Genomic DNA, 24,784 nt, shown 5'->3' with positions numbered 1-24,784 from the left:
TCATAACATGAGGAGTGTGACAAGCACTCACCCAATCTCCATTGGCCATAGTCCTACACCTACACCAAAGCATCATCACCAACCCAGAGACCTTGACCCACAGAGCAACTCTGTGAAAGAGACAAAGATTACATAGTCAACATCAAACAGAGCCACCTATCTGGAATTTAGACTTATTTACCCTCATCAGGACAGCATTCCGAGACATCTAACCATCCATAGCCGCATTCGTCATTTAATCATCAGACGCACCTCCTGACTGTTATGGGGAGCATAATGTCTCACACGGTAAAAGCGCATAATCCGCAAAGAACAACCATCCATCTGCCACTCAGACAATTGTTTCCACTAATGCAAACCATTCAACCAAAAGGCACGCGATGTGATCGACGCGTAAATCGAAACATGTGGAGAGTGACGAGCACTCCACGGATCTCCATTTTACTGTCTGAGACATCATCCATGGCGATGCTCACCATAACAGTCAGGCGGTGCATCTGATGTTTAAACAACGAATCTGATATTTATTGGTATGCTATCCTGATCAGGGCAAACTAAGCCTGTAAATCTGGTTGGTGGCTCTGTTTTATGTTTAATCGATGTTGACCATGTAATCTTTGTCTGTTTGACAGAATTGCTGGGCTGAGGCCTTTGGTGTAGGACTATGTCCAATGGAGATTTGGGGAGTGCTTGTCGCACGCGCGCACACCCCTTTCTGACTATTATTACAAACAAACTTATCTCCTAAAATATAAAATTAACTTTGGTGTATATTGCACTATTGTGACTACCATGTTATGCATGATTTCCTTTCGTTTTTTTTTCAATGGCTTTTTTCTTTGAAAAATACTCAGCATAGTTCTAAAAACTCATTTTACATGAATAACCAGGTGCAACTAACTATGTGTTTTGAACAGCTCAATGACATTGTCACAGAGAAGTTAAAGAGACCGATTAACATTTTGAATATTTTTCCATTCATTGTGTTGTTGTTATTGCTGATTAGCCCCGGTCAGTTCTGCTTGAACAGACCCGCTGCATGGAGATAGCTGATATATCTCCCTGGAGTGACCCAGAGATCCCTCACATCTAAAATGGTTGTGGAAACAGGCCTTTGCAGTTTTCCATGATGTGTTTTTTATTGTGTGTGGGGAGGCCTGACAGGGGTTGCAGGTGTCGTCAGTGGTGTCATCGAGTCTATGTTTATACTGTAAAAGCTGTGGGTGGTGTCCACAATGGAGGCGTGAAAGGTGACCACGATTAGACCTGTCCATTTATGGTGTTGTTTAACAAGGTAAATTTGTCTATTGGTCCGTGAGTGAAGAACGTCAGCATTTAAAGCAGCTGTAGTGAGGAACGAGGTCATATGGTGCACAGCATGCTTGCTGTCCTTCAGGCATGGCTGACACGTTCATTACCTGGCTCACAAAGCTTTGAAATATTTGTATTAATTTACATGTGGCCAATGTAAATAAAAAGGTACTGGCGAGCAATAATTTTCAAAAGACGAGCAAATTTGTCATTCATAATATTTTTCTTCGCAGAGTCCAAAGTACTCCTTCCATCCACATAATGCCTCCAATATCTCTTATTAATCCTTTGTGCATGCCTCTATTTTTGTATCACCAAAAACGTATAAAAATGACACGTTGGCTTGAACGTGATCAATTTTTGGTGAAGACCATTAAAGAGGAGAATTTTTCCTTCTGTTTTCCTCTTGGGATGTTTGTCATCTTTCTAGTCTATACACACCTTCAACGTCGATCATTGCGGGTGGGAATGTGGCCTCGATGCTTTGAGTGACAATATTAGTGCTAATGACCACAAGGCTGTGGTGCCATCAGCTGTAATGGCCTCAAAGGCAAAAAGGCAATGATGAAAATGGCAATGAGCAACTAATTCCACTGGCAATAAACAGACTATGGTTCAATAAGGAATTAGCAATGAACTCCCTGCTATGCTTTCATCAAGCGAGTGGCATTTTTATTCAGTGTATGGTGCAAAAACACAATAAGTTCTCATCGCCTTGTTTTACTTGTTGGTTTTATCACATCGTACAACAATGTTTCAAGACTTTAGTTTCGACTAATGACTCAGTCCTCCAGTGTTCAACAATCATGGCTCAAATCATTACTACAATGACTCATTCAATGGCCCCAAGCATTCACACCTTCTTGTAGGGTCAGGCAGGGAGCATTTTGGAGTGCAGGCCTTTCACGAACCGGCTGGCCAGGCTTGGTGTTCGACAGAAGGTAGCAGGAAATGCTCTCCTAGTTTTCCGGATTTTCCAGATGCGTCCTTCCCAACTTGGTAATTTGTTCAACGTACGGTGATAATTCTCTAAATCTTCTCAAAAGACACCGTGGGATTATTAACGTCCAACAACAACAACCAATGCAGAGAGACAGGACATCCAGCTTAACATCTTTATGATGGACTTGAAGCAACAATTCATATACAAGCAGACTTGTAATTACTGTTGAAGCTTCCACCAAACAACCCAAACACACAAGCAGCAAAAAACTTTCCCCATGTGACATCACTCTGGAAAGGCCCTCCAACTAGTTTCATGTGGTCCCCTAAAATACCTTGAAAAAGCACTGCCCTGGAAGATACACTCAATAAGGAAAGCCATAGTCCAGACAATGGTAAATAGGTATCTGAAAAGTACACTTGATGAAGGTTTGTTTTTACACCATGCATGGAAACTTCGCTGTGCATTGTCGATAGGATCATTTATCAACTGAAACCCACAAGATGAGTCAAAATAAACAGAATGGGGTTTTTTCATGGGTGCAAACTGCTTTTTCATACCAAAAACATGAAACTCATTTTAAGTGGACATTGAAAGAGTTCCATGAATGAGATATTCATGACAACACATGACCTGCCAGAAATCTATAATAATTATTTGTTGCGGTAGTTGGAATTATTTGTTGTCCCAAAAAGGTGCGGCAAAACCCCCAAAAATTGTACACACACGCGCACACTCATACATTTTTATGAGGTAAATATACTTGGTATTGAAAAATAAACTTTGACATGGCTTGGGCTCTTGTCAGTAGGTCATCCATACAACCTCTTTAATGCCTCTTGTAGTTCTGTACAGGAAGTTAAATTTAAATCAATATGCATACGTGAGGCTCATAAGTAAAATAATAAAAATTAAATATCTGAATAAATGACTTGAGACGTCACTGAAAATACTTCCGGTTTTGCAATACATGTCCCTTGATGCTACACATCTGAAGATACCAGTGTTTGTTTTTACTCTTGTTTGGTTTTGTTTTTCACAAAAAAAAAAAAAACAAGAACTTTGAAAAATGATATTTTGAATAAGCTCTTGAAACTACCAATGGTGTTGTTTTACCATGCAAGTAATTCACTTATCATTGTGATTGTATTCACAGGAGATCATCCTCAAACGTGCCGCAGACATTGCAGAGGCTTTGTACACCGTTCCCCGACCTCAGAATCAACTTCCGGCACTAGCCAGTTCTCCGGCACACCACGCGGCCATGATGGGGGTTAACTCCTTTGGTGGTCAGTTGGCCGTCAGCGTTGCTGAGACGGGCCAATCTGTCGAGCAGGCAATGCTGGGACATGCTGCTGGTAAGGAGGATGATGATTGGGCAACCAATTTCCAGATTGCCTCGTTAAGTATCAGAGCATAGTGTATTAAAATAAATACATGATCATCAACTAAAAATATGTAAACTATACCTGGATTCAATTAGCAATTCAGTCTGCTGGTTGAATCATTACTGAGGCATGGCTGAGCACCTGATGCAGTGCCTTGTAGGTGAGGGCAGAAATTTGGAATTTCGTTGGGGTACCAACACACACTGGTATACCTGTTTTTTTCCAAATGCACCTTGGGATCTTTAAATGTCTGCCAGTGAATGCTCGTAGATGGAAGACCCGGCTTAAAGTTTCATCCAAGGGACAGTGCACTGATTGATGAAACACAATGTCTGCAAAGCTTCAGTGCAACAGTCTATGGTTAGGTTGAGAATCAAACTGAGACTATATTAAGTGGGTTAGTAATTGTTGTTAGTTCTTGAAATAATCTATCTTGCGTATGTTCATGTCTTTGCTTGCATTTTCCTCTTTACACCTTTTATGACTCAAAAGTTTGCTCAATTTTCTAAATTCATTCAGGGATGGAATTGCGAAAAAGGTGCAAATGATCGAGCCAAATGCAGGATGTTTCTACCAACGTGCGAGATAACACATAATGTTATATGTGGCTTCTCCAGGTTACAGCCGGAACACCAGCAGCGTCTCTCCTCGTGGATACGTAACGAGTTCTACACCACAACAGTCCAACTACAGTGGCTCCAACACCATGAACGGTTACGGCAACAGCATGGCTAACCTGGGCGTACCTGGTTCTCCAGGTTTCCTCAATGGAACGTCCGCCACCTCCCCGTACGCTAGTGAGTTTCGGTCGGAGGCCAGCGCTTGCCATGACCATGCTCCTGAACTCAGGCCCTAATATTTCGATGAAACGATATGCGTCCACACAACAATTATTTTATGCTGAAAAAAATTGAGTGATGAAATGTCACTTTATAAGAGAAAATAAGACGAAAGTGAAATTCTACCACCAATGTAAAATTATAAAATAAAGGTGGTCGAATTTGGAATGAACAAAAGGTGCATCTCTTCCCGAGTGTTCGGAATAATCCTATTTGTGTGGGTTGGATTATTTTGGGGTCGTCGTTACATACACAAGGTATTGAAAAATACAATTGTGAAAAGTTAGGATATGAAATGTGGAGAGAAAGTAGGAGTGGGGGAAAAAGGAAGAGGAGATAGGGAGGGAAGGGAAAAAAATGCCATCGCTTTTTCCATACATAATATGTGAATGAAACAAGTCATCCATTGTGTGCTGTGACCCTGCATTTCAATTGCTGAATTTTTTCTCATGATGACGGATGCTATTGTAGCGCCCTATAATCATGGATTAATGTCCAGTCCGACATCCATTTCACTCGTGAGCTGCGAACGACTTGTCATGGGCATTTGATGCATCATTGGGGAAATTGGGTAATGGGATTTATTATTTTCATTTTTTTGTATACACAAATTTAGACTCATACAGGAGCAAAATTACATCAGGCAATTTGTTAGTAAACTTATGGAAGACCAAAGGGTGGAAAAAGACATCGCATGTGAGTGGCAAAAAGGAAAGTGGGTGTGAAGGGGTTCAGTGAGAGTAGAAGAAAGTAGTGGGTGTGGGGTATGGGAGAAAGGATGAGGTGACGATGAGCAGCACTCTTGAAGGCCTGGTAGGTAGGGCATAAGACATACAGGGAGTCCAACGGACAGATGGGAGGATAAAAGTATGAAGGAATGAAGACTCATGTTCAACTCAGAATTGGAAAGAGTAACCAGGTGTGGGTTTCTGGAAGATCGCATGTGACCTCGGCAGGTTATGAGGATTGGACAAGTACATGGCCCCGGTAAAAAATAGTTGAAGCCTGTTGTTGATTTAGTGGTTAGGTTGGTGGGCTTGGGATCTTAAATTGGTTTAGTGGTTAGGGTGGTGGGCTTGGGATCTTAGGGATCCTGAGTTCAAGCCCCATCAGCTGCTAAATTAACACCAGGTAAGGTTGACTCAGCTTGTCATCCTTCCAAGGTCAGCAAAATGAGTACCAGTGAGCTGGTAATAGGGCCATTGCATCAGTGGTGCCCTCATACTCGATAGCAATAGCGATGCACTGTTGATCATCATCAGTTGAAAGCTTGAAATCATGCCAGACAATAAGTGGAAGTATGAAAAGAAAATTTAAGTTTCAAAATGATAGAAAATCAGAGTAGATACGACTCCAGCATTGGTCAAGCATAACGAAAGTTCTGAAGTATTGTAAATGCTCTCTAACATGTGTCAACGGTCACACACGTAACCACAGGGTTCCCTTGCAATACAAAGCATGTGACCTGTTATGTTAGTTGTGTTAGTTTTATATTTTTCACGCAACACCAAATATGATGACAACTCGTAGTTTTTGTTTTTATCAATTTGACCAGTGGACTGTGCAATCTAGATTCAGAATGAAACATATCAAGATGGCTTTCATTATATTTGGACATTTCCATGATATGGACAGCGATGAGCTACGTATAATCTGATCATTGTTCGAACATCAGGAAAAAAAAAATGCTGTACTCTAATTTTTGGAGCAGTGTTTACTCGAGGGGCATAAAAACTTTAATCAGAACAATATTTTTTCAATAGCCTCAGGAATTCCGTTTTGTATTTTTCAATATAGAAGTATATATGATGAACTGGCAGGGTATGCTTACACATTGGAAGCAATAACGAACCATACTTCCCCATTGAATCGAATTGAATCCCCATTGAATCCCCATTGAATCGGGTCGCTCACCTGCATTTGATTTTTTTATTAATTTATTTTCTTTCTCTTTTTACATTCATTTATATTTTAATTTACGGATGCTTTCCGACAGTTCCGTGATTTTTCCTGGTGTATTGGCTTCGATGTCCGTCGGCACGCAAAATTACCATTCTTCCACATTGTCTCAGGTCGCTCACCTGCATTTTTAAATTTATATATTCATTTATTTATATTTTCCTTTCTGGATGCTTTCCGATGGTTCTGCGATTTTTCTCAGTGTATTGGCTTCGATGTCCATCAGCACGCAAAATGTTGGTTTTCTACGTCACCTGGAAGGTATCGATCTTTATATCGGTCAGCAGCGAGTCAGTCAATGAGTGTCAGTCAGTCAGTGAGTCAGTAGTTACAATGAGCTTGATATATTAGATGAGGAAGGAATACTTATCCAAATAATCACTTAATAGGCTGTTAGGATAGCCAAGATGTATGCAAACTCGCCAGTCAGCTATCGAGCCAGGGTTAAAATCTCGACCCAGTTCTAAACTTTCATTCTGGTGTTTTACACAGAGGATGAGGCATCAATGTGGGCACCATCCATCGGAAGGACGTTAAGCTAGATGACCTGTCTGCCAACAGCAGTCGTTGGTGGACGTTAATGATCCCACAATGTCTTTCCTGAATGGTTGATGAGTTATTGCCGGCACCCTGGATTGTTTCTACCCTTGATACCCTTCTGGATTTTTTTGTGAGGGCCCCAAAGCTCTGCCGTGAGCACAGGCCTGTAATAGTTTTTAATCATGGATGCTTAATCTTTTGTAAAAATTGAAAAACCAAGCTGTTTTTTGGACTACAGTATTGTGAGTATAAGCCCCTCAAAACATACAAAATTAAGTACTCTTTTGATGAGCTCAGACTATAATTATTTATGTCATGTGGCTATGATAAACCATATTCACAATCTCATAGTTTATTGCGAGTTCCCACAGTGGAATTTACCCTTCTCGATATTTCTCTCGACAATGTTCGTTATCGCCGACATCGTTGTGCTCGTGAATTGCTGATTGCCTTGGAGAATGTTCCCATGTTTGGTAACTAAGCTTCGTGAATGATCTCGGGCTAAAAATCTTACGGACTCTTTTTACTTCCAACAAAAAGAAGAAGAAGAAGAAGAAGAAGAAGAAGAAGAAGAAGAAGAAGAAGAAGAAGAAGAAGAAGAAGAAGAAGATCTAAACTTTTCCCCAAACAAATGTTTCCGTGACACTTGCAGAGAAATTCTCAAACGCAGCGTACATTTTTAAATACGGGGTTGTTGTCGACCCGGCGGCTATAATGCACAAACGTTACTGTCGTTGCGCAGGGCGAGTTGGAGCATGGCACAGGGCAACCGCTTATTTTAAAAACTTTGCCTCCCTAACATCACTCATGAGCACACAGTAAGCATGACACCACAACATGTCCAATTTATTCAATTTGTATGACAGCATTTGTTCAATGAACATCATTCTATGACATCATTTGCTTCTTGATATATGCCAACTCATTATAATGAGGTCATTCTCATTGCTGTAATTATTTTCATCTCATATAGTTTGAGTCTAATGTGATCGAGTTTGGGAATGTAACAGAAGTAATTTTATGCGTTCACCGAGCCATTTTGGACCTAAGGAAGCCATTCCATTAGGGCAGTAATGAAGTACAAAACTGCTTTTAATAGTACTGTATTTAGGATGTAGTGGGATAACGCATAGTGCACTGATGGTGCACACTAACTTTGTGGAACGCAGTTGTAAGTACGTGAAATTGGAATGCTTGTTGAAAGGAACACTAAAGTGTATTGAATGAGCATTTTTTTTGTCGAAGTAAATCACGTGGTTGAGTCCCATTGGGCGAGTAATGGATTTTCCTCTTGTAGAACGCACTTCCATTTTGGTGATTTTGACCTCCTTTTCGCTATTCCACCCGGACTTATGTGCATGAATGCGGATCACCCTGTTTGTTCTTCCACGTCCATTCCCGCCTTTGTGCCCTGAATCTTATCACTTTGCTTGGCACTCTCTGATCATTTCCATCTTCCCTCCTTGCCTGTTTTCTCTCCAGTTCCCAGGCCGCAACTGATGCTTGCGCAATATGCATGCAAAGCGTGGACGTGTCTGTGATTTTTCAGCGTCCGCGCAATGTGCTTGACTGCTTGGAAATACTGTGACCCTTTTTTCACTCAGGAAGGGTGACTGATAATTGGTAATAGTATCTCTGCCAAGCATTTTAAAGGGAAGTTGACCTTTGGCTCAGAGAAACACCAAATCATGACAGCAGTGATACCAGACTAACATGCAGTGAAAAAACTTTCAAACGCTTCAACAGCACAACTAACCTCGGCCTTTTTTTCCTCCCTTCCCTTCTTGTCTCCCCTTACCAATGATTCATTTCTATTCTTATTTACCCCATTCTTTCACTCACATTGCATGCCTCATTTATTACCACTTCATCAACACCACATCTCTCTCTCTCTCTCTCTCTCTCTCTCTCTCTCTCTCTCTCTCTCTCTCTCTCTCTCTCTCTCTCTCTCTCTCTCTCTCTCTCTCTCTCTCTCTCTCTCTCTCTCTCTCTCTCTCTCTCTCTCTCTCTCTCTCTCTCTCTCTCTCTCTCTCTCTCTCTCTCTCTCTCTCTCTCTCTCTCTCTCTCTCTCTCTCTCTCTCTCTCTCTCTCTCTCTCTCTCTCTCTCTCTCTCTCTCTCTAACTGCACATCTTCCCCAATCTTCCGTTCCTCCATACCACCCTTGCGCCTCTTTTCCTCAATCTCTCCAAACATTTCTTTGCCTACATTCCAACTTCCATCACCTTTGCAACCATGCTCAACTCATCATCTCTCGAATGTGCACCACGCCAAACTGCAATCACAGTCGTGCCGTCGAGTCCACCTTTGGCTGCCTCTTCTATCACCCTTCCTTCAAACGGTAGCATTCCGCCGGGCGCCTTCTCATTCTCCCCTGCCCACATGCTCTCCGCAGTCAAGCAGAAGAGCGCCTTTGCCCCAGTAGTTCGACCACAGCCTTCTCCTCCTCCCAGCTGCACAGGGTCCACTGGCAGCACACTCCAAGGTGGGTTCATGTTTTCACATCTGTATCACCAAACCAGGGTGTGTCATAGTTTTTCATGCATGCCTGTAAACTATCGTGCATCTCCGTTTTCCATGCATATGAATAGGTAATGGTGCATCACCATCCACATTATCACGTGAAAGCACACCATTGAGTGGGTTATTAAAAATACGTTATACATTATGATTTTGCTCACAAACAGCATTCCACCATTGTCCACATGCTCAATAAGTCACATACAAATGGCTGTTCTGACACCTGCAGTCGATAATGTCGGCTCACCTTAACAGGTGGCCCTTCTAAATGAAAGACATTACAAACTCTGTCTGTTTTAATAGCACCATCAAATGGAATATCCACAAAGAAAGTTTTACTGTGCCCGTGTATTCATTCACCTTTAGAACCTCCAGATATCTCCATTCGTCTTTACCCTGTTCAAACAAACTACTTCCTTCATTCCCCTCTTTTCTCACCTATGGAACTGTCTTTCGGAGTCCATTGTCTTAAGCTCTTCCCTCAAGGATTTTAAGTCTGCAGCCAACCACCATCTCATGGTCTCTCCCTTTTCTACTGCTGAGCTTTACAATACCCACTGAGACCCTATTCTCACCCTTTTACCCCCTTTGGCCCATTTTCTCTGCTAACACTGTTGTTATGCTCTCTGTTAGTCCTAAAGCCTTGACACCTTTATAAACACAAAATAATGAAAATGAAAAACATAAATAATACAGATGTTTATGCCAAAATTTAGGTGACTTTCTTCTTGGAATTCAGTCTTTTTATGCAATTCTGGGAAATTCAGGAACTCTGCCTTTTCATTGTTTGCATTTTCATGCCCATTCCCAGGTTTCCCTGGGGCAATTAAGTGCCCATGCCAGGTTCTTCTGGAGCCTGGTGTTGGCTCAGTGGTTAGGGTGGCGGCTTGGGATCCTAGGGTCCTGAGTTCAAGCCCGGTTGGCTGCTGAATTAATACACCAGTGGGTTGACTCAGCCTGTCATCCTTCAGAGGTCGGTGAAATGAGTACCAGTGTGTACTGGTAGAGGGGCGCTGCATCAGTGACACAGTCGTGCTTCCAAGAAATGATAGCTACCCCGGCAGCTATGCTGCCTTATGCAAGAAAAAGAAGAAGGTTCTTCTGGGAGAATTGAGTCAACCACACAGTGTGTGTACCTGTGCCACTAGAATTCGACGAGATCAGACCAGGCAGGGCAGACAGAATACTACACCCTCCCATAAGGGTCGTTTTGAGCCAGCTGGGGTTTTAGCATCAGATACCTTCATGGTAATTCTGTTGTGAATAAGTGAGGTTCCAGAAGCTGATATAATCTACATCTCTTACACCGCTGCCGTGAGCCAGATTTTACCCCACAGACCCTAAATTGTCAGGCTGCTATTCTTGGTGTTGGCCATCCTGTTTAGTTGGTAGACCTCCTGGCCAGTACCATCAATTTATGGTGTTTTCTACCTTGAGATTATTTGATTCCTGGACAAATCAATATATCTAATGGCTTAAGGATCAAATGCATTTCATATCTCACTAAATATTTATTTCGCAAAATATAATATCTTAAGAAATTCCACTTTTGTTAACCTCCGCCATCGAAGATTGGAGGTTACTGTTTTCACCCCTTTCTGTTTGTTTGTTTGTTTGTTTGTGAACAGTATTATGGAAAAAACTCCTCGACGGATTTCGACGAAACTTGGTAGGGGGGTTAGGTATGGTCCAAGGATCATACCATTAGATTTTGGACTTTGTTCCCCCCCCCCCCCAAAAAGAAATTGTTAGAGAAATTTTTTTTTTTTTTTGCATTTCTACATGTTTTAAGTGATTTCCAACCCCCCCCCCCACCCAAAAAAAAATGTTGGAGAAAAGAACTATAACCGTCCACTGTTGACATCATATTTAATGAATAAGATATAAGGTTCACTTGAGTGACCCAGCAGTATTGGCGGCGGAGGTTTTGCACTCTCCCGAGTGCTCCTCCTCTAGTTTGATTGCTGTGTTGCTTGAATCAAAAAACAATAACTTGATTTTATAGTATTAATTTCTCCAAAAAATCGCATCATTCTTTTTACTCATCTTGATACCATGTGATCTTGACTGGTTAATTTGTTTTTTGCTTTTATACACAAGATCGAAGCTCATCGAACAGCAAGTTCATAAGCGATGCCTGCCTGATATTTATGCGAGTGAAGCTAGTCGCAGCGTGCATTGCCATCGGATAATTTGCGTTTCTGTTGATTCGCTCATCAGTCCCATCACAAATAATTATTAAAGAACGTTTCTACAACAGCACTTTAAGCATCATGTTTAACACATCCACAATATCACAACAAAGGAAAACATTTGCTGACTGGTAGACACCGAGTCAGTGTCTACCACCATTGTCCACACCACAAATGTCTTCATTTCCATGCAAAGGAACCTGGCCTTATATCACGTGACCAGTCTGGCAGAGTGCAAGTAGCCCCTGGCGGAAGGTTTCCATCGTGCACAGACTGAATGCTGTTGGCGTGCATTCAAATAGTTGTCATTTTATGTTCACATCTGAGCAGATGGGCGAATGGTTACCGTGAGATGTAAGGCTATGCGACAGTGAACGATATCACCCGGAGGCCCACTGCCAAAGTTGGTGCACAACAGCAGTCCCTCGAACACAGTGGCAGGCAACCTTTGGCAACTGCTTAGACCATTGCAGCTTGGTAATTATCAATAGACATTGCAAAACTGCTAGTTTCGGCTGGATTGCAAGCAATCACGGGGTCAGTCGAACATTATGCCTGCAATTCCATAACTTTTGAGAATGCCTGGCAAGGATGTTCAAACACAAGGCCTATCATACAGTCTACCTTGAACCCAAAGATATTCCGTTTACGTTTGCTCAATCTGGTTTGGTAAATGTGGCTCAGACTTGCACAACGAGAAAGGCTGTTTTAATACGTTACCAGCAGATAGTTTAAGGCCGACCTCTTGCACAAGAAAACCTTTTTCTTATTCCTCTAAAAGCCAATGGGTTTGTAAAATATTTTGGTGTCCATCCGACATTCACTACAAGCTACTCCTGCACTCACTTCCCCCACGAGAGATCCCGAATAAAATAGCTTCTTCTGCATGATTTTGCTGTTGCTGAGCTTTGTATATGCTCCTCTGGACACTCACAATAACTTTGCTCCACTGTTTGTTTACAGCCTCTCGCTAATTAGCTCCGTGACTGGCAACAAATTCGTTTTATTAGCGCTGTCACTTGTGAAATGCAACGTGATTAGGCAATGACTTGTTCCTGCAGCAGCAGATCGTCTTGAGTTAAAATTCTGAGTGCAAACCTAGTCACTTCTTGAAATGTCAGCCCTTAAATAACTCCGTTTTAATATCGAAACATGATGTCTACCAACTACATGTAGTTGTACATAATGAAGGGATCTTCCTATTTCTGGAATGGAACACAGGCCCATCTTGGGTTGTTTCATATGAATTCCCTTACAAGGAGCCTCAATGTAGGAGGAGGCCATTAGGCCCATCAAGCCTGTGTAATGGTTGCCAACCTGTGGTTGTTTGTGCATACTCTATCCTTTTTAAATGCCAAACATCAAGCAAGGAAGCAGCACGTATCATTTTTTTATGTCTTTTGTACGACATCGCCATGGTCAGATTCAAACCGCTGACCTCCATGACTCAGAGCAGACGCTTTAACCATTATGCCACCAAGTCATTACACGCCATGTTGAGGATAACATAGCATCATGATTTCAATGAAACTATTTTCACTCAAGTTCTGTTAATGATATTTAAGGTACTGTGGCAACCTTTTGGTGCATAAATGGACTGGCATCCCCAGATGTTGTGGGTTAAAATCCAGCTTTGGGTTTGCAAAATGTTAGGAGTTGGATTCGAATCTGCGGGCAGTCGAGTTAGTTTGAGGAGAACCGTCACACCACTATTGGACTGTTGGTAAAAAAAAAAAAACAGCTGGTACATTAACGACCTTCAGGGTGCGATTATCTGCCTTCTCCAACTGGTCTGGTCTCCACATGATGTTCTTCAACTCATTGTCGTTGACTCTTACTGCTTTCCCTTGTTATAATGCAGGACATTCTGATCATGAGTATAAGGCTCAAACTCTTCTCCAGGACCTTCAACAGCTATAATAAACCAATGTCACCCGCAGGGTGACCTGTATCTTGCCAAAAGGTGACCACGTGTGACTTCTTCAAGGTCACACTGAGGTGAACAGAGCTGCTATCTACCAGGAGCGACTCCTTGAGGAATGTCTGCCTACGAGAGATTCCGATGAGAATCGTTCTACAGAGTAACCATGAAAAATATGCGTTTGCCTCATAACGTCACCAAATGACATCATAATGTCTCAAGCTTGACATATCTAGAAAGCACTCATCGAGGTGTTCAAGTTGAGGTACTACACGATATGGTTCCGAAAACTTGAAAATTTGACCTTGGGGTCAAATATGTTTGACCTCAGGCGCTAACCATGAAGGTCAAGGCCAATCGCCACCAAAAATTAATCAGCTGAGCGCCAGAAAATGAACGAAATTCCCATGAAGTTTGAAGACGATCCGATCAAAATTACTCAAAAAATAAGGGTTTCGTCGACTTCCCTGATTTGCGACAAAGTGACCTTGACCTTTGATCTTGACCTTCAAAATTTTATGCGCTGAAAGGGACCTCTATAGGCCTCTGATATGCGAAGTTACAAAAATTTCCAATGATAACTGTGCTCTGCAGAGTGATTTATACGTGATTGCAGACCAAAAAAAAAAAAAAAACAACAACAAAAAACATACAAGCTGACTAACATATCTTGCAAAAACTTCGTTTTGGCAAGATAACAAGTAGTGTAAGTCGTGTAAATGTCTGGAAGTAGTCTAAATGAATATGCAGTAGATTGTGTTGAAAATTTTGTCACTTCCATAATCTCCCCACAGCAATGGTATTCTAAGTAATCGGTAATTCTTCGACTATCTAACATTACTGGATGTGGAACAGGGTTCAAAATCATTGATTTAATTTGCTTGTTTTTCCTCTTTGATCTCCATCCTTTCATTCTGCTTGATCTATCTATAATTCCAGCAATCTCTGTGTGTCTGTCTGTCTGTGACCGCTGTTTCTGGACAACCACTGGTCCGATCTAATTGAAACTTGCCAGGTATATTGCTGGGGACCTGAGTATGTGACTTTTCAAGGTTTGATATTAATCGGACAAGTGGTTCCCAAGTTATGGCCATTTATTTACCAAACCAATGACAGGACACGGTGCTATGACGTCATGATTGACGTCACAATATATATATATATATATATATATATATATATATATATATATATATATATATATATATATATATATATTGCACGTACGGCCACGCACGTATGGGCACGCACTAGTGTTTATAAAAACTACGAGCTGGAAGCCCAGGGTAAAAATACCACATTGAAAAATAAAAATAAAAGAAAGCCTTTCATTCTTGCATTGGTTGAAAGAGCTAAATTGAGGCAGTAGGCTACAGTCTTATAATAATTTTCCCGTAGGTGTGGGTTAACTGAGACAACGTTTACATAATTTATTGTCTCCGGGGAGCATGTCCATGTTTTTTGGGGGGGGGGGTTACAGACACCATTACATATATATATATATATATATATATACATGTGTATATATATATATATACATGTATATATATATATATATATATATATATATATATATATGTATATATGTATATGTATATATATATATATATATATATATATATATATATATATATATATGTATATATATATGTATATATGTATGTATATCTATATATATATATATATATGTATATGTATATATATATATCTTCTTTTTCTTCTTTCGGCTGCTCCCGTTCGGGGTCGCCACAGCGGATCATTCGTATGATCCGCATCGTGATTTGGCACACGTTTTATGCCGGATGCCCTTCCTGACGCAACCCTGGTTGCCTCTTACAACACAGGGATATGGTACACCTATTTTAACCAGGGTATACACCGGCCCAGTACACTGGTACTCATTTCGCCGACCTCGGAAGGATGACAGGCTGAGTAAACCCCCTCGTGTATTAATTCAGTGGCCCAACGGGGCTTGAACTCAGGACCTTTTGGTTCCCAAGCCGCTGCCCTAACCACTGCGCCAACACCAGGCTATATATATATATATATATATATATATATATATATATATATATATATATATATATATATATATATATATATATATATATATATATATATATATATATATATATATATATATATATATATATATATATATATATATATATATATATATATATATATATGGTGTGGAGTATTGTGAAATTCCCAAATCATATTTCTTAACAGCAAATATGTTGCAGCATCTATCTTAACAGGAGATAAAAAAAATTATATGAATAAATATGGGAGCAATTGAATCAGCGGTTTGTTGTCTTATACACCTCCTGGGTTCAAATTTTGGTCAGATTGAAAAAATTATAATTTTTCCTGTACGTTTGCATTAATTTTAAGCAACTTTTGCTGCATATTTTTTTCTCTCCAAGAAGTGTTTCTGTTTTTCAGGGTGGGGCAGACAGACAGACAGACAGACATGAGACGGCATTATCGCCTATTATACAGGGTGTCCATAAAGTCTCTTTATAATTTATGATTTATACCGTCTTGATGTGCTTCGTGCAATGAATGGTGCCCATATAGAAGTGTATTAAATGAGGCAATAAAAGTTCAATATCTACTCCTCATTTTGTAATAATTTCCACAGGTTTATTCATTAATTTGCTTTTGTAATAATTTTTTTAAATTGTAAAGAGACTTTATGGACACCTTGTATGTATATATTACTTATTTGCTTGCATTTCACATCATTTAAACATTGCTTTTTGTTATCATGATGACTGCAATCGATTTATGCACATTTCTGGAAGCCTGCAGTTATTTTTGTGCCAATTCCCTGCTCTGGTGTCTTGTCTTAATTTTCTCGTTCATATTTTTATTCCATCTTGTACGAGGAGGTCCAACCCCCGCCCCATTTCCGCCACAAGATATTTGACTCCACGACCATTTTGTTTTTGTAATAAAAAAAACCCATTTTGCAATATGCTAAGGTCGGAGATTCGCATCTCGGCAGCGATTTGCCATTTTGATAAGAGTCGGGTGAGAAGGTGGGGAAGGGGGACTGGTACTGGCAGAATGAAAGGGGTGCTTGATGAGGGGTTGAGGCCGAGGGTGAGAGTGAAAGAGATCTGCTATTCACGGAAACGTGCGCACATTCATTACAGAGGCACGCGCTTGGTGCTGAGTGACGCGTTCGGACCGGTGCACGTTGCGCGCTTTCCCTCGGGAAGACGAATTGCTGGGTTACGGCTCCACAGTGCCGCAGAACGTAGGGTCACCCCTCAATATGTCACCTGTTCCTTGCTGGTGCCAGTCCAACTCCTATGTTTTTAAAATTCCTTTTTTCTTTCCTTCTATCTTTGTTGCCGTAGTTTTCGGTCCAAGGGGTAAATTAGGATCACACACACTGGTCCTGCTGACCGACTGGTAACCCAAGTGCCTCTTTAACAAGCCTAATTGAGCAGGGCAGTACACGAGGCCAGGAGGCAGATCCCTTGCTTTTCATGCCAAAGCATACCGCGCTAAAGGGCTGAGGCTCGGGTGACATGGCAAGACTGGGGCACCATTCCAAACAAGTTTCTGGAATATAATGTGTGCTTTGCTTGGTGTTTCTCCTACTTTTTTTTTTTACAACTCAGAAAATAAAAAATGTTTTACGTCTAGTTCACTATTATGAGTGACCACTTACCGTGACTAAAGTGTATAGTGTGTGCTCCAGGCACTTTAATTTTCAGTTAATAACTATCTCTTCTACTACAGTGGCCATTTTAAAAAAAATACTCAGGATGGTTATGATGAAAGGTTAAATCAGGGAGATTTCTTTGTGTCAGACAAAAAGGAACCACATGGTGACTTATTGATATTGAAAAAGTACAAATGGCTAATTTTGCAATCAATGGCTGCAAATTGCCAGTTTTAATATAGAAAGAAAACCAAATTAATTCAGCGGTCATACCCTCATTGTCCTTGTTTTACACAATATATCCACTTATTATACAACTGCCATTTTGAACTTTTCTGATGTGTTTTTTTATTTATTATTATACTCACATGGTACAATATGCATGACAGAGAGCCGAGAACCTTTTTCATCGTTCAATTTTCCTTGTGTCCTTCGTGAAGAGTAGCCGAGTTATCGTGGGCACCCTGACCAAATTACAAATACCTGCACCCTCGAGCCTCGGTCAAGTATCCTGCGTCGTAGTGGTGAACTGTCTGGGATTGTAACCCCAGTGACGAAATTGCTTCAGGAATACCAATGCTCTGTACAGAGCATGGTACGTGAATGAATGAATGAATTAATCATCGTTAACACGTCTATTGCATCATGAATTGAAACATTTGCTAAATTCCTGGCTAAAAACTCCAAAAAAAAATCCTGTGCTAAATGTTTATTCAATTCGGTGCACACGGCACAGGATATTCATTGAGTGCACTGTTACAAAGCAGTCTTAAAAATTTGGCCCTTTGGTTTTCGATGTGCTCACGGAACAATGTAGGGCGAGGTTTACAGGAAGCAAGGAATAATTGTACGAGTCAACAAGAATAAAGTTCAAAGCCTCTTAGTCGACATTTGACATCAACTTTTGCTTGCTCTTTCTCCTCAGCCATGTCTGGATTGGTCGTGCCTCCGATGTAGGTGAAGAATGGGCTTTGGAGAGACAATTCCTTCCGAGACATCACCTGCTCACAGCGAGTTGTTTGGGTTACTTTTCCTCTCGTGGACGATGACACTTAAACTGAAGTGGTAATGTTTCTTCATCGGCCTGTTGCTCTACAAAGCCACTGATGCCGGACAAGCCGAAGAAGAAGGTGAAAGCAAAAAATGAAAAGAAGGAACTGACAGTCTTTTTGTAGAGAAAGCATCCATTTGGAGGTGAAAAGTGACAATTTATATAAGAAAAAAGATGTTCCTGGTGCACTGTCTTAATGTTATATATATATAATATAACTTTTTATTTTGTCGTGAAGTGGAATTGTGGGACTTTATCGAAGGAGGAGGAAGGGGAAGTGGATAACGGACATCGTTTCTGCCTCGGTGCAATTCAAGAAAGTCATGGGTATGCAGTTTTGAAAGTTTCAAGGTAGAGGGACTTTTCTTGCTTGGAGTGTTTTTAGCCTTTTTGTAAGGATACAATGATAATGTTAGTCATTTTAAATGATGCAACGTGGAATGCAGCCTGTCGAACAAGCATATAGCAGCAGAACATGGTTTTTTTAGCCGCTCCTGCAAATGCACGTCCATCACGGGGAATCGGACGGGTCCCGGTAAGTCTGTGAAAAAGATGGCCGTGCATTTTGAATAGAGTTTTTAGAAAGATATTTTGGTCCTTCTCATTGTGATCTATAATAATATACACCCTTTCTGATGCACAGATGTAAACTCGGGAGGGAGGGGTAGGGGAGGGATGGGCACTCACATGGGACAACCCCATGCATCACTATGGCTACAGAAACATGAAGGGAATAGTCTTTGAGGGTAATAACGAAGGGAATTTTTTTCTTCACTGAACGTACTGTAAACCTATTGAACACGATCGTTGTAACTGCTGCATTTGCCCATCAAATGCATTTAAGGCTCCTTATTTAGAGGCACAGGGAGTGCCTCGGTTCTGCGAACACAGTGCCCGGTCACAGTAGACAACATTGAATGAATATTTTAGAGCTTCCTGTTCCACAGGTTATTGCTACAAAACTTAGTTTTTTGCAATCTCTGTACAGTAGTGTACCTGACTTTTTGCCGTAAGGTTTTGTGAAGTAATTGATCTGGTACTAGTCTTGTGAAGCTGTATACTCCTTACCCTGTATTGCTATCCTTTGGTTTTTTACCCCCCTCCATTTCCCCACTCTGGTCTTGTGCTTTCGTTTGACTTTCACTTCGCTCTCATACTTTGAGGCTGCCATCATGATTGAAACACTCAGATTTCGGTTTATGTAATATTCCCTTCGCTCGTCTGAAATGCACCTGAAATTTAATACCACTCGTTAGAATTTACCTTCAAGTTGACCAAATCAACTGTTTCAGTTTACTTGGAATGGGACGAAAAAAAATTTCAAAAAGAAAATTAAAACAGACTTAATATATAAGATTGTTATCAACTTTTTCACTTGGCATCATTATGTGAATAAATTCACCTGTTAAGTAGCACACGAAGCCTCATGGAATCTTTCAGTTATTTATTTGTGGGCGACCGTACTTTGCCTGTAATTGGTCCAATTGCATGTGACATCACATGGGTTTACAGAGCCAATCATGGACTTCATGACATCATGTGTGTATGACAGAGCCAATCATGTAGCCGCCGACCCTCAAGCAACATCACATTTGTTGTATGGAGCCAATCATTCATCGACAAATGTATATGTGACATCATATGTGTTTTACAGAGCCAATCATGCACCCATCGACCCTTAATGATATCACATGTGTATGACAGAGCCGATCGGGCACCCATAGACCCTTAATGACATCACATGTGTTTGACAGAGCCAGCCATGCACCCATAGACCCTTAATGACATCACATGTGTTTGGCAGAGCCATTCATGCACCCATAGACCCGTATTGACATCATATGTGTATGACAGAGCCAATCATGCACCCATAGATCCTGAATGACATCACATGTGTTTGACAGAGCCAACCATGCACCCATAGATCCTTAATGACATCACATGTGTTTGACAGAGCCAACCATGCACCCCTAGACCCGTAATGACATCACATGTGTTTGACAGAGCCAATCATACACCCATAGATCCTGAATGACATCACATGTGTTTGACAGAGCCAACCATGCACCCCTAGACCCGTAATGACATCACATGTGTTTGACAGAGCCAATCATACACCCATAGATCCTGAATGACATCACATGTGTTTGACAGAGCCAACCATGCACCCATAGATCCTTAATGACATCACATGTGTTTGACAGAGCCAATCATGCACCCATAGATCCTTAATGACATCACATGTGTTTGACAGAGCCAACCATGCACTCATAGATCCTCAATGACATCACATGTGTTTGACAGAGCCAATCATGCACCCATAGATCCTGAATGACATCACATGTGTTTGACAGAGCCAATCATGCACCCATAGATCCTGAATGACATCACATGTGTTTGACAGAGCCAACCATGCACCCATAGATCCTGAATGACATCACATGTGTTTGACAGAGCCAATCATGCACCCATAGATCCTGAATGACATCACATGTGTTTGACAGAGCCAATCATGCACCCATAGATCCTTAATGACATCACATGTGTTTGAAAGAGCCAACCATGCACCCATAGACCCTTAATGACATCACATGTGTTTGACAGAGCCAACCATACACCCATAGATCCTTAATGACATCACATGTGTTTGACAGAGCCAACCATGCACCCATAGATCCTTAATGACATCACATGTGTTTGACAGAGCCAATCATGCACCCATAGATCCTTAATGACATCACATGTGTTTGACAGAGCCAACCATGCACCCATAGATCCTCAATGACATCACATGTGTTTGACAGAGCCAATCATGCACCCATAGATCCTGAATGACATCACATGTGTTTGACAGAGCCAATCATGCACCCATAGATCCTTAATGACATCACATGTGTTTGACAGAGCCAACCATGCACCCATAGATCCTCAATGACATCACATGTGTTTGACAGAGCCAATCATGCACCCATAGATCCTTAATGACATCACATGTGTTTGACAGAGCCAATTATGGAGCCAGGAACACTTAAGTGACGTCACATGTGATAATCGTGGTGGCCGAAGACGTGGCTGCCTCCAGAGAAATTGTTGAGAATTTCCTATTTTTCATCCGTTGCTCAATTGTCCATTTTTTCATGTGAAGATGTCAAGTGAAAAATTTGATTATTGTCACATATTATTATTATTATTTTTTAATTTTGCCTTTTCCTTCACTTTAACCGAAGTTTCTCTTTTTTCTGTTATTTTCCCTGATGCTGATATTCTCAAAAGCAAAAAAAAATCAATTCGTCTTCTCCCATGTCTATCTTTAATCTCTCCACTTTTACTTGAACTCGTCCAGTGTTTCAGTCTGTTATTTTCTTGCTTTGTTGAAGAATAATTTTTCTTTCACACAATATCATTCACTTGCCTCTATTTTGACCGTTGTTGGGACCGTCCATATATTAAGTAACGCACAGGGCAGTGAGTTGGTGGTTGGTCCAGCATTATGGAGTTACGTAATTCTTTGGATGGGGTTCTTCGACCCAGCATTGTGGCGTTAAGGGGAGGGGGTGTTTACAATTGCTGAACAAAGCGCTCTGCGTAATATCTGGATGGTCCTATAAGAAAAATAAATAAATAAATTCTTTATCTTCTGCATTCTCAGTGTAAAAAATACAAATTACAAAAGGCAAAAATCTGGTTAAAAATGACCACATTTTACCCTAAATGTCTTAATCTATCTGCTACTCTATCACAAGAGGAATCACCAGTTTTGCTTTGACTGTGAAAATGAAGTTTAATTGTGCAAAGCACACCATAACGTCTTAATAATCTTTGTTTGCCAACTTGTAACCTCACTCCTTGCAATTTATTTTGTACTATACTGTTTATACATATTATAGTTAGCACTTCTGGTCACGTGGTGAATGTCGTGGTCCATTTTCGCAAATCGTCTCGAGGTCGACCTCCGACATCCCAGCCCGGCTGAATGTTTCCCAGCGCCGCGGTTATCTCCGCACCCTGGACGTTTGTTTAGGCAAATCGCATAAGCCCCTCCATGCGAATTACTAGCCTTAAACACGCATTGTCCCCAAACGCAACCCCAACAAGCCTGTTAAACAGTGCAAGCAGAACCCTGCTCTCGCTCCTCAGGGAGGTCACCAATAGGACTGCTTAGCTCATCTTGGCAGCCTTGGGCTCAGCTGTGCTTGAAACAAAAAAAAGAAAGATCTTCCAAGGCCAATTTGAGGCTCCCACGCACTCCCTCTCTCCCTCTCCCCTCCGATGTAATTTTATCATCATCATCATCAGTGTGACCACTCCTCATTTTCATAAATGCCAAGGTGAGCCAATGAAAAAAGCCAATATTTCACAAGGTTTCGGAAAAGCGATGATAATAATAGAATACCTATACGCCAAGAAAACCTATTGAAAACCAAGACGCCAAGGTGAACAACGAATAGCCAAGATCTTGTGAAAAAAAGCCAAGGAGTGGTCACACTGGTCATCATCCCTGTTATTATTGCTATTATGGGTATGAAACTTTGTCTCGCTGCTTTTAAGTTCTCACTCAGCATGTAAGAACAGCTGGTTCAAGTCAGTGATACCCCCCTACCAACCACCCAATACTTGTCCCCCTCCCATCCACCTACAACTTGTACCCCCGTCCCCCTCCATCCTTTCTTTTCTCCGCCCCTCAAGCTATGCCCTCTTAAGGTTCTCGGGCTTTGCTCCAAAAGGGGCTGCGTATGTTATGCACGATGAAAAATGCACACCTGGAATGTTACGCCATTGGCAATGAATTACAGCACTCCTCGTGCATGGAATAACATTTGCATCATTTCACTGTGTCATCGTTGTTGTTGTCGTCGTCGTCGTCGTCGTCGTCGTTGTTGTCGTTCCCGCTACCGCTGTTGTTATAGCAGCTGTTAATAAATTTTTTTTTCCGAGTGAACATTGCACTCAAAATGTTTGGTCTTTTTTGAGAAACACTCATGGTATACTCATATCAGAAGCTCGGCGAGTACGCAGCGTGCAGCACATATCGATAATAATGCATTGTGCAAATCAAAATATTATCAGAAATAATCAAAGGAAGGATAGATAAGCAATCGCATCACCGTGGCAAACTTTCCATTTCCATAGATTCCAAATAATCCGCCAGTGTGGGGCATGGGGTTCGAGAACGCTCACTGTATATGCAATCCCCTCAGAGGCCTCGATGTCCACCATTTTTTTTTCATGTAATTAACACAAAATTGACTGTTGCAAGAGCAAAATCGATTCCTTTTGCTGCTTTCTTCTCCTGTCGTCCTATATACGTTCGTGCATGATTGTGCTTCGTTCACACTCACGCTCTTCATGCTTGAAGCAACACAGCGCTTAACACCTGAGTCACTATTTTGACCCCCCCTTCGTCAATCCACTCAACCCCAGCACCCTTCTGATACATGTACAGCCTTTCCTTGAACAGATTTTTCTGCACCTCCATGGTGCGTGGACTTTTTACCTGTCACTGATGGGCATGGTGGGCGCTCGGTTAATGTGCTAATAGTATGTTATTTTCAATGTACATTTTTCTTGTTCGAAGGAGGGGGGGTGGGGGAAACTGTATAAATGAAGTGTTGCATTTTACACAATATTTAATTAAAGTATTTCTTGTCTGTGAATGAGATTTGTACTGTTTTCTCTCGTTCGGCATGCTTTCTGATGTTCAACCTATATAATTATTTTGTTGCAACGATATGTGGCTGTGCCCTGCAATGGAAAGGTGTCACATTCTATTAAAGGAATTCCAAGTTGTTACTCCATATTTCCTGAATCAAAAATATAATAGCTCTCCAAGTTCAAGTTTATCCAGTACACCACCGCACCACAGGGTTTTGAGTTGGAGGTACAACACAACCACGGTAATCCTCCATCCCAACCAGTGATCTTTTCTCTTCTCATTAGAAAACACGACAATACTTCTCCCCAGCTACCTGCCCATCTCACCATGGACCAGCTCTACCATACCTCTCTCCATCCACATGCCCTTCTAAGCATGGGTCAACCCTACCATACCTCTCCCCAGCTAACAACAGGTCAACTCTACCATACCTCTCCCCATCTACCTGCTCATCTCACCATAAGTCAACCCTATCATACCTCTCTCCATCTACATGCCCTTCTAACCATGGGCAACCATTCCATACCTCTCCTCATCTAACCATGGACCAATTCTACCATACTTCTCTCCATCCACATGCCATTCTAACCACAGTCAACTCTACCATTCCTCTCCCCATCTACCTGCACATTACTGCTTTTCCTTTACTTTCCTCCTCCTCCTGTTTGTTTGCCTCCTCTTTGCGTCCACATGTTGTGCCAATGCCATTGCATTGCCATTTATCCCTCTGCCATCTTGCTCTTCCATGAGCCTAGACATTGTGTGCCAAAAAAATTCTATTTTTTTG

General features: G+C 41.3%; 1 protein-coding gene and 1 long non-coding RNA gene across 12 annotated transcripts in view; one reads left to right on the top strand and one right to left on the bottom strand.

Annotated features, from left to right (window-relative positions):
* LOC147034481 (uncharacterized) overlaps nt 1-392 on the bottom strand; it is a 34,287-nt gene extending 33,895 nt beyond the window's left edge. For both annotated transcript variants that reach the window (XR_015058941.1, XR_015058940.1), the window contains exon 1: nt 32-392. This is a non-coding gene — a long non-coding RNA (uncharacterized LOC147034481). The remainder of the gene's footprint in view (nt 1-31) is intronic.
* LOC147034480 (transcription factor COE3-like) overlaps nt 1-24,134 on the top strand; it is a 169,641-nt gene extending 145,507 nt beyond the window's left edge. For 2 of the 10 annotated variants that reach the window (XM_085883934.1, XM_085883888.1), the window contains exons 12-15: nt 3,411-3,612; nt 4,260-4,439; nt 9,266-9,463; nt 18,251-24,134. In XM_085883934.1, the coding sequence (XP_085740060.1) occupies nt 3,411-3,612; nt 4,260-4,439; nt 9,266-9,463; nt 18,251-18,342 (672 nt within the window). In that variant the 3' untranslated portion in view covers nt 18,343-24,134. Of the gene's footprint in view, nt 1-3,410; nt 3,613-4,259; nt 4,440-9,265; nt 9,464-18,218 lie in introns of all 10 variants that reach the window. The other 8 variants (XM_085883896.1, XM_085883906.1, XM_085883960.1 and 5 more) reach the window with 6 other exon arrangements.
* The last annotated feature ends 650 nt before the right edge of the window (nt 24,135-24,784 follow it).

Source organism: Eptatretus burgeri, chromosome 1, assembly GCF_056783735.1.
Source record: "Eptatretus burgeri isolate ZD-2024b chromosome 1, Ebu_testis_v1, whole genome shotgun sequence".
Lineage (NCBI taxonomy): Eukaryota > Metazoa > Chordata > Myxini > Myxiniformes > Myxinidae > Eptatretus > Eptatretus burgeri.
The sequence above is the reverse complement of the archived record's forward strand: the minus strand, read 5'-3'. Positions and strand labels throughout refer to the sequence as shown.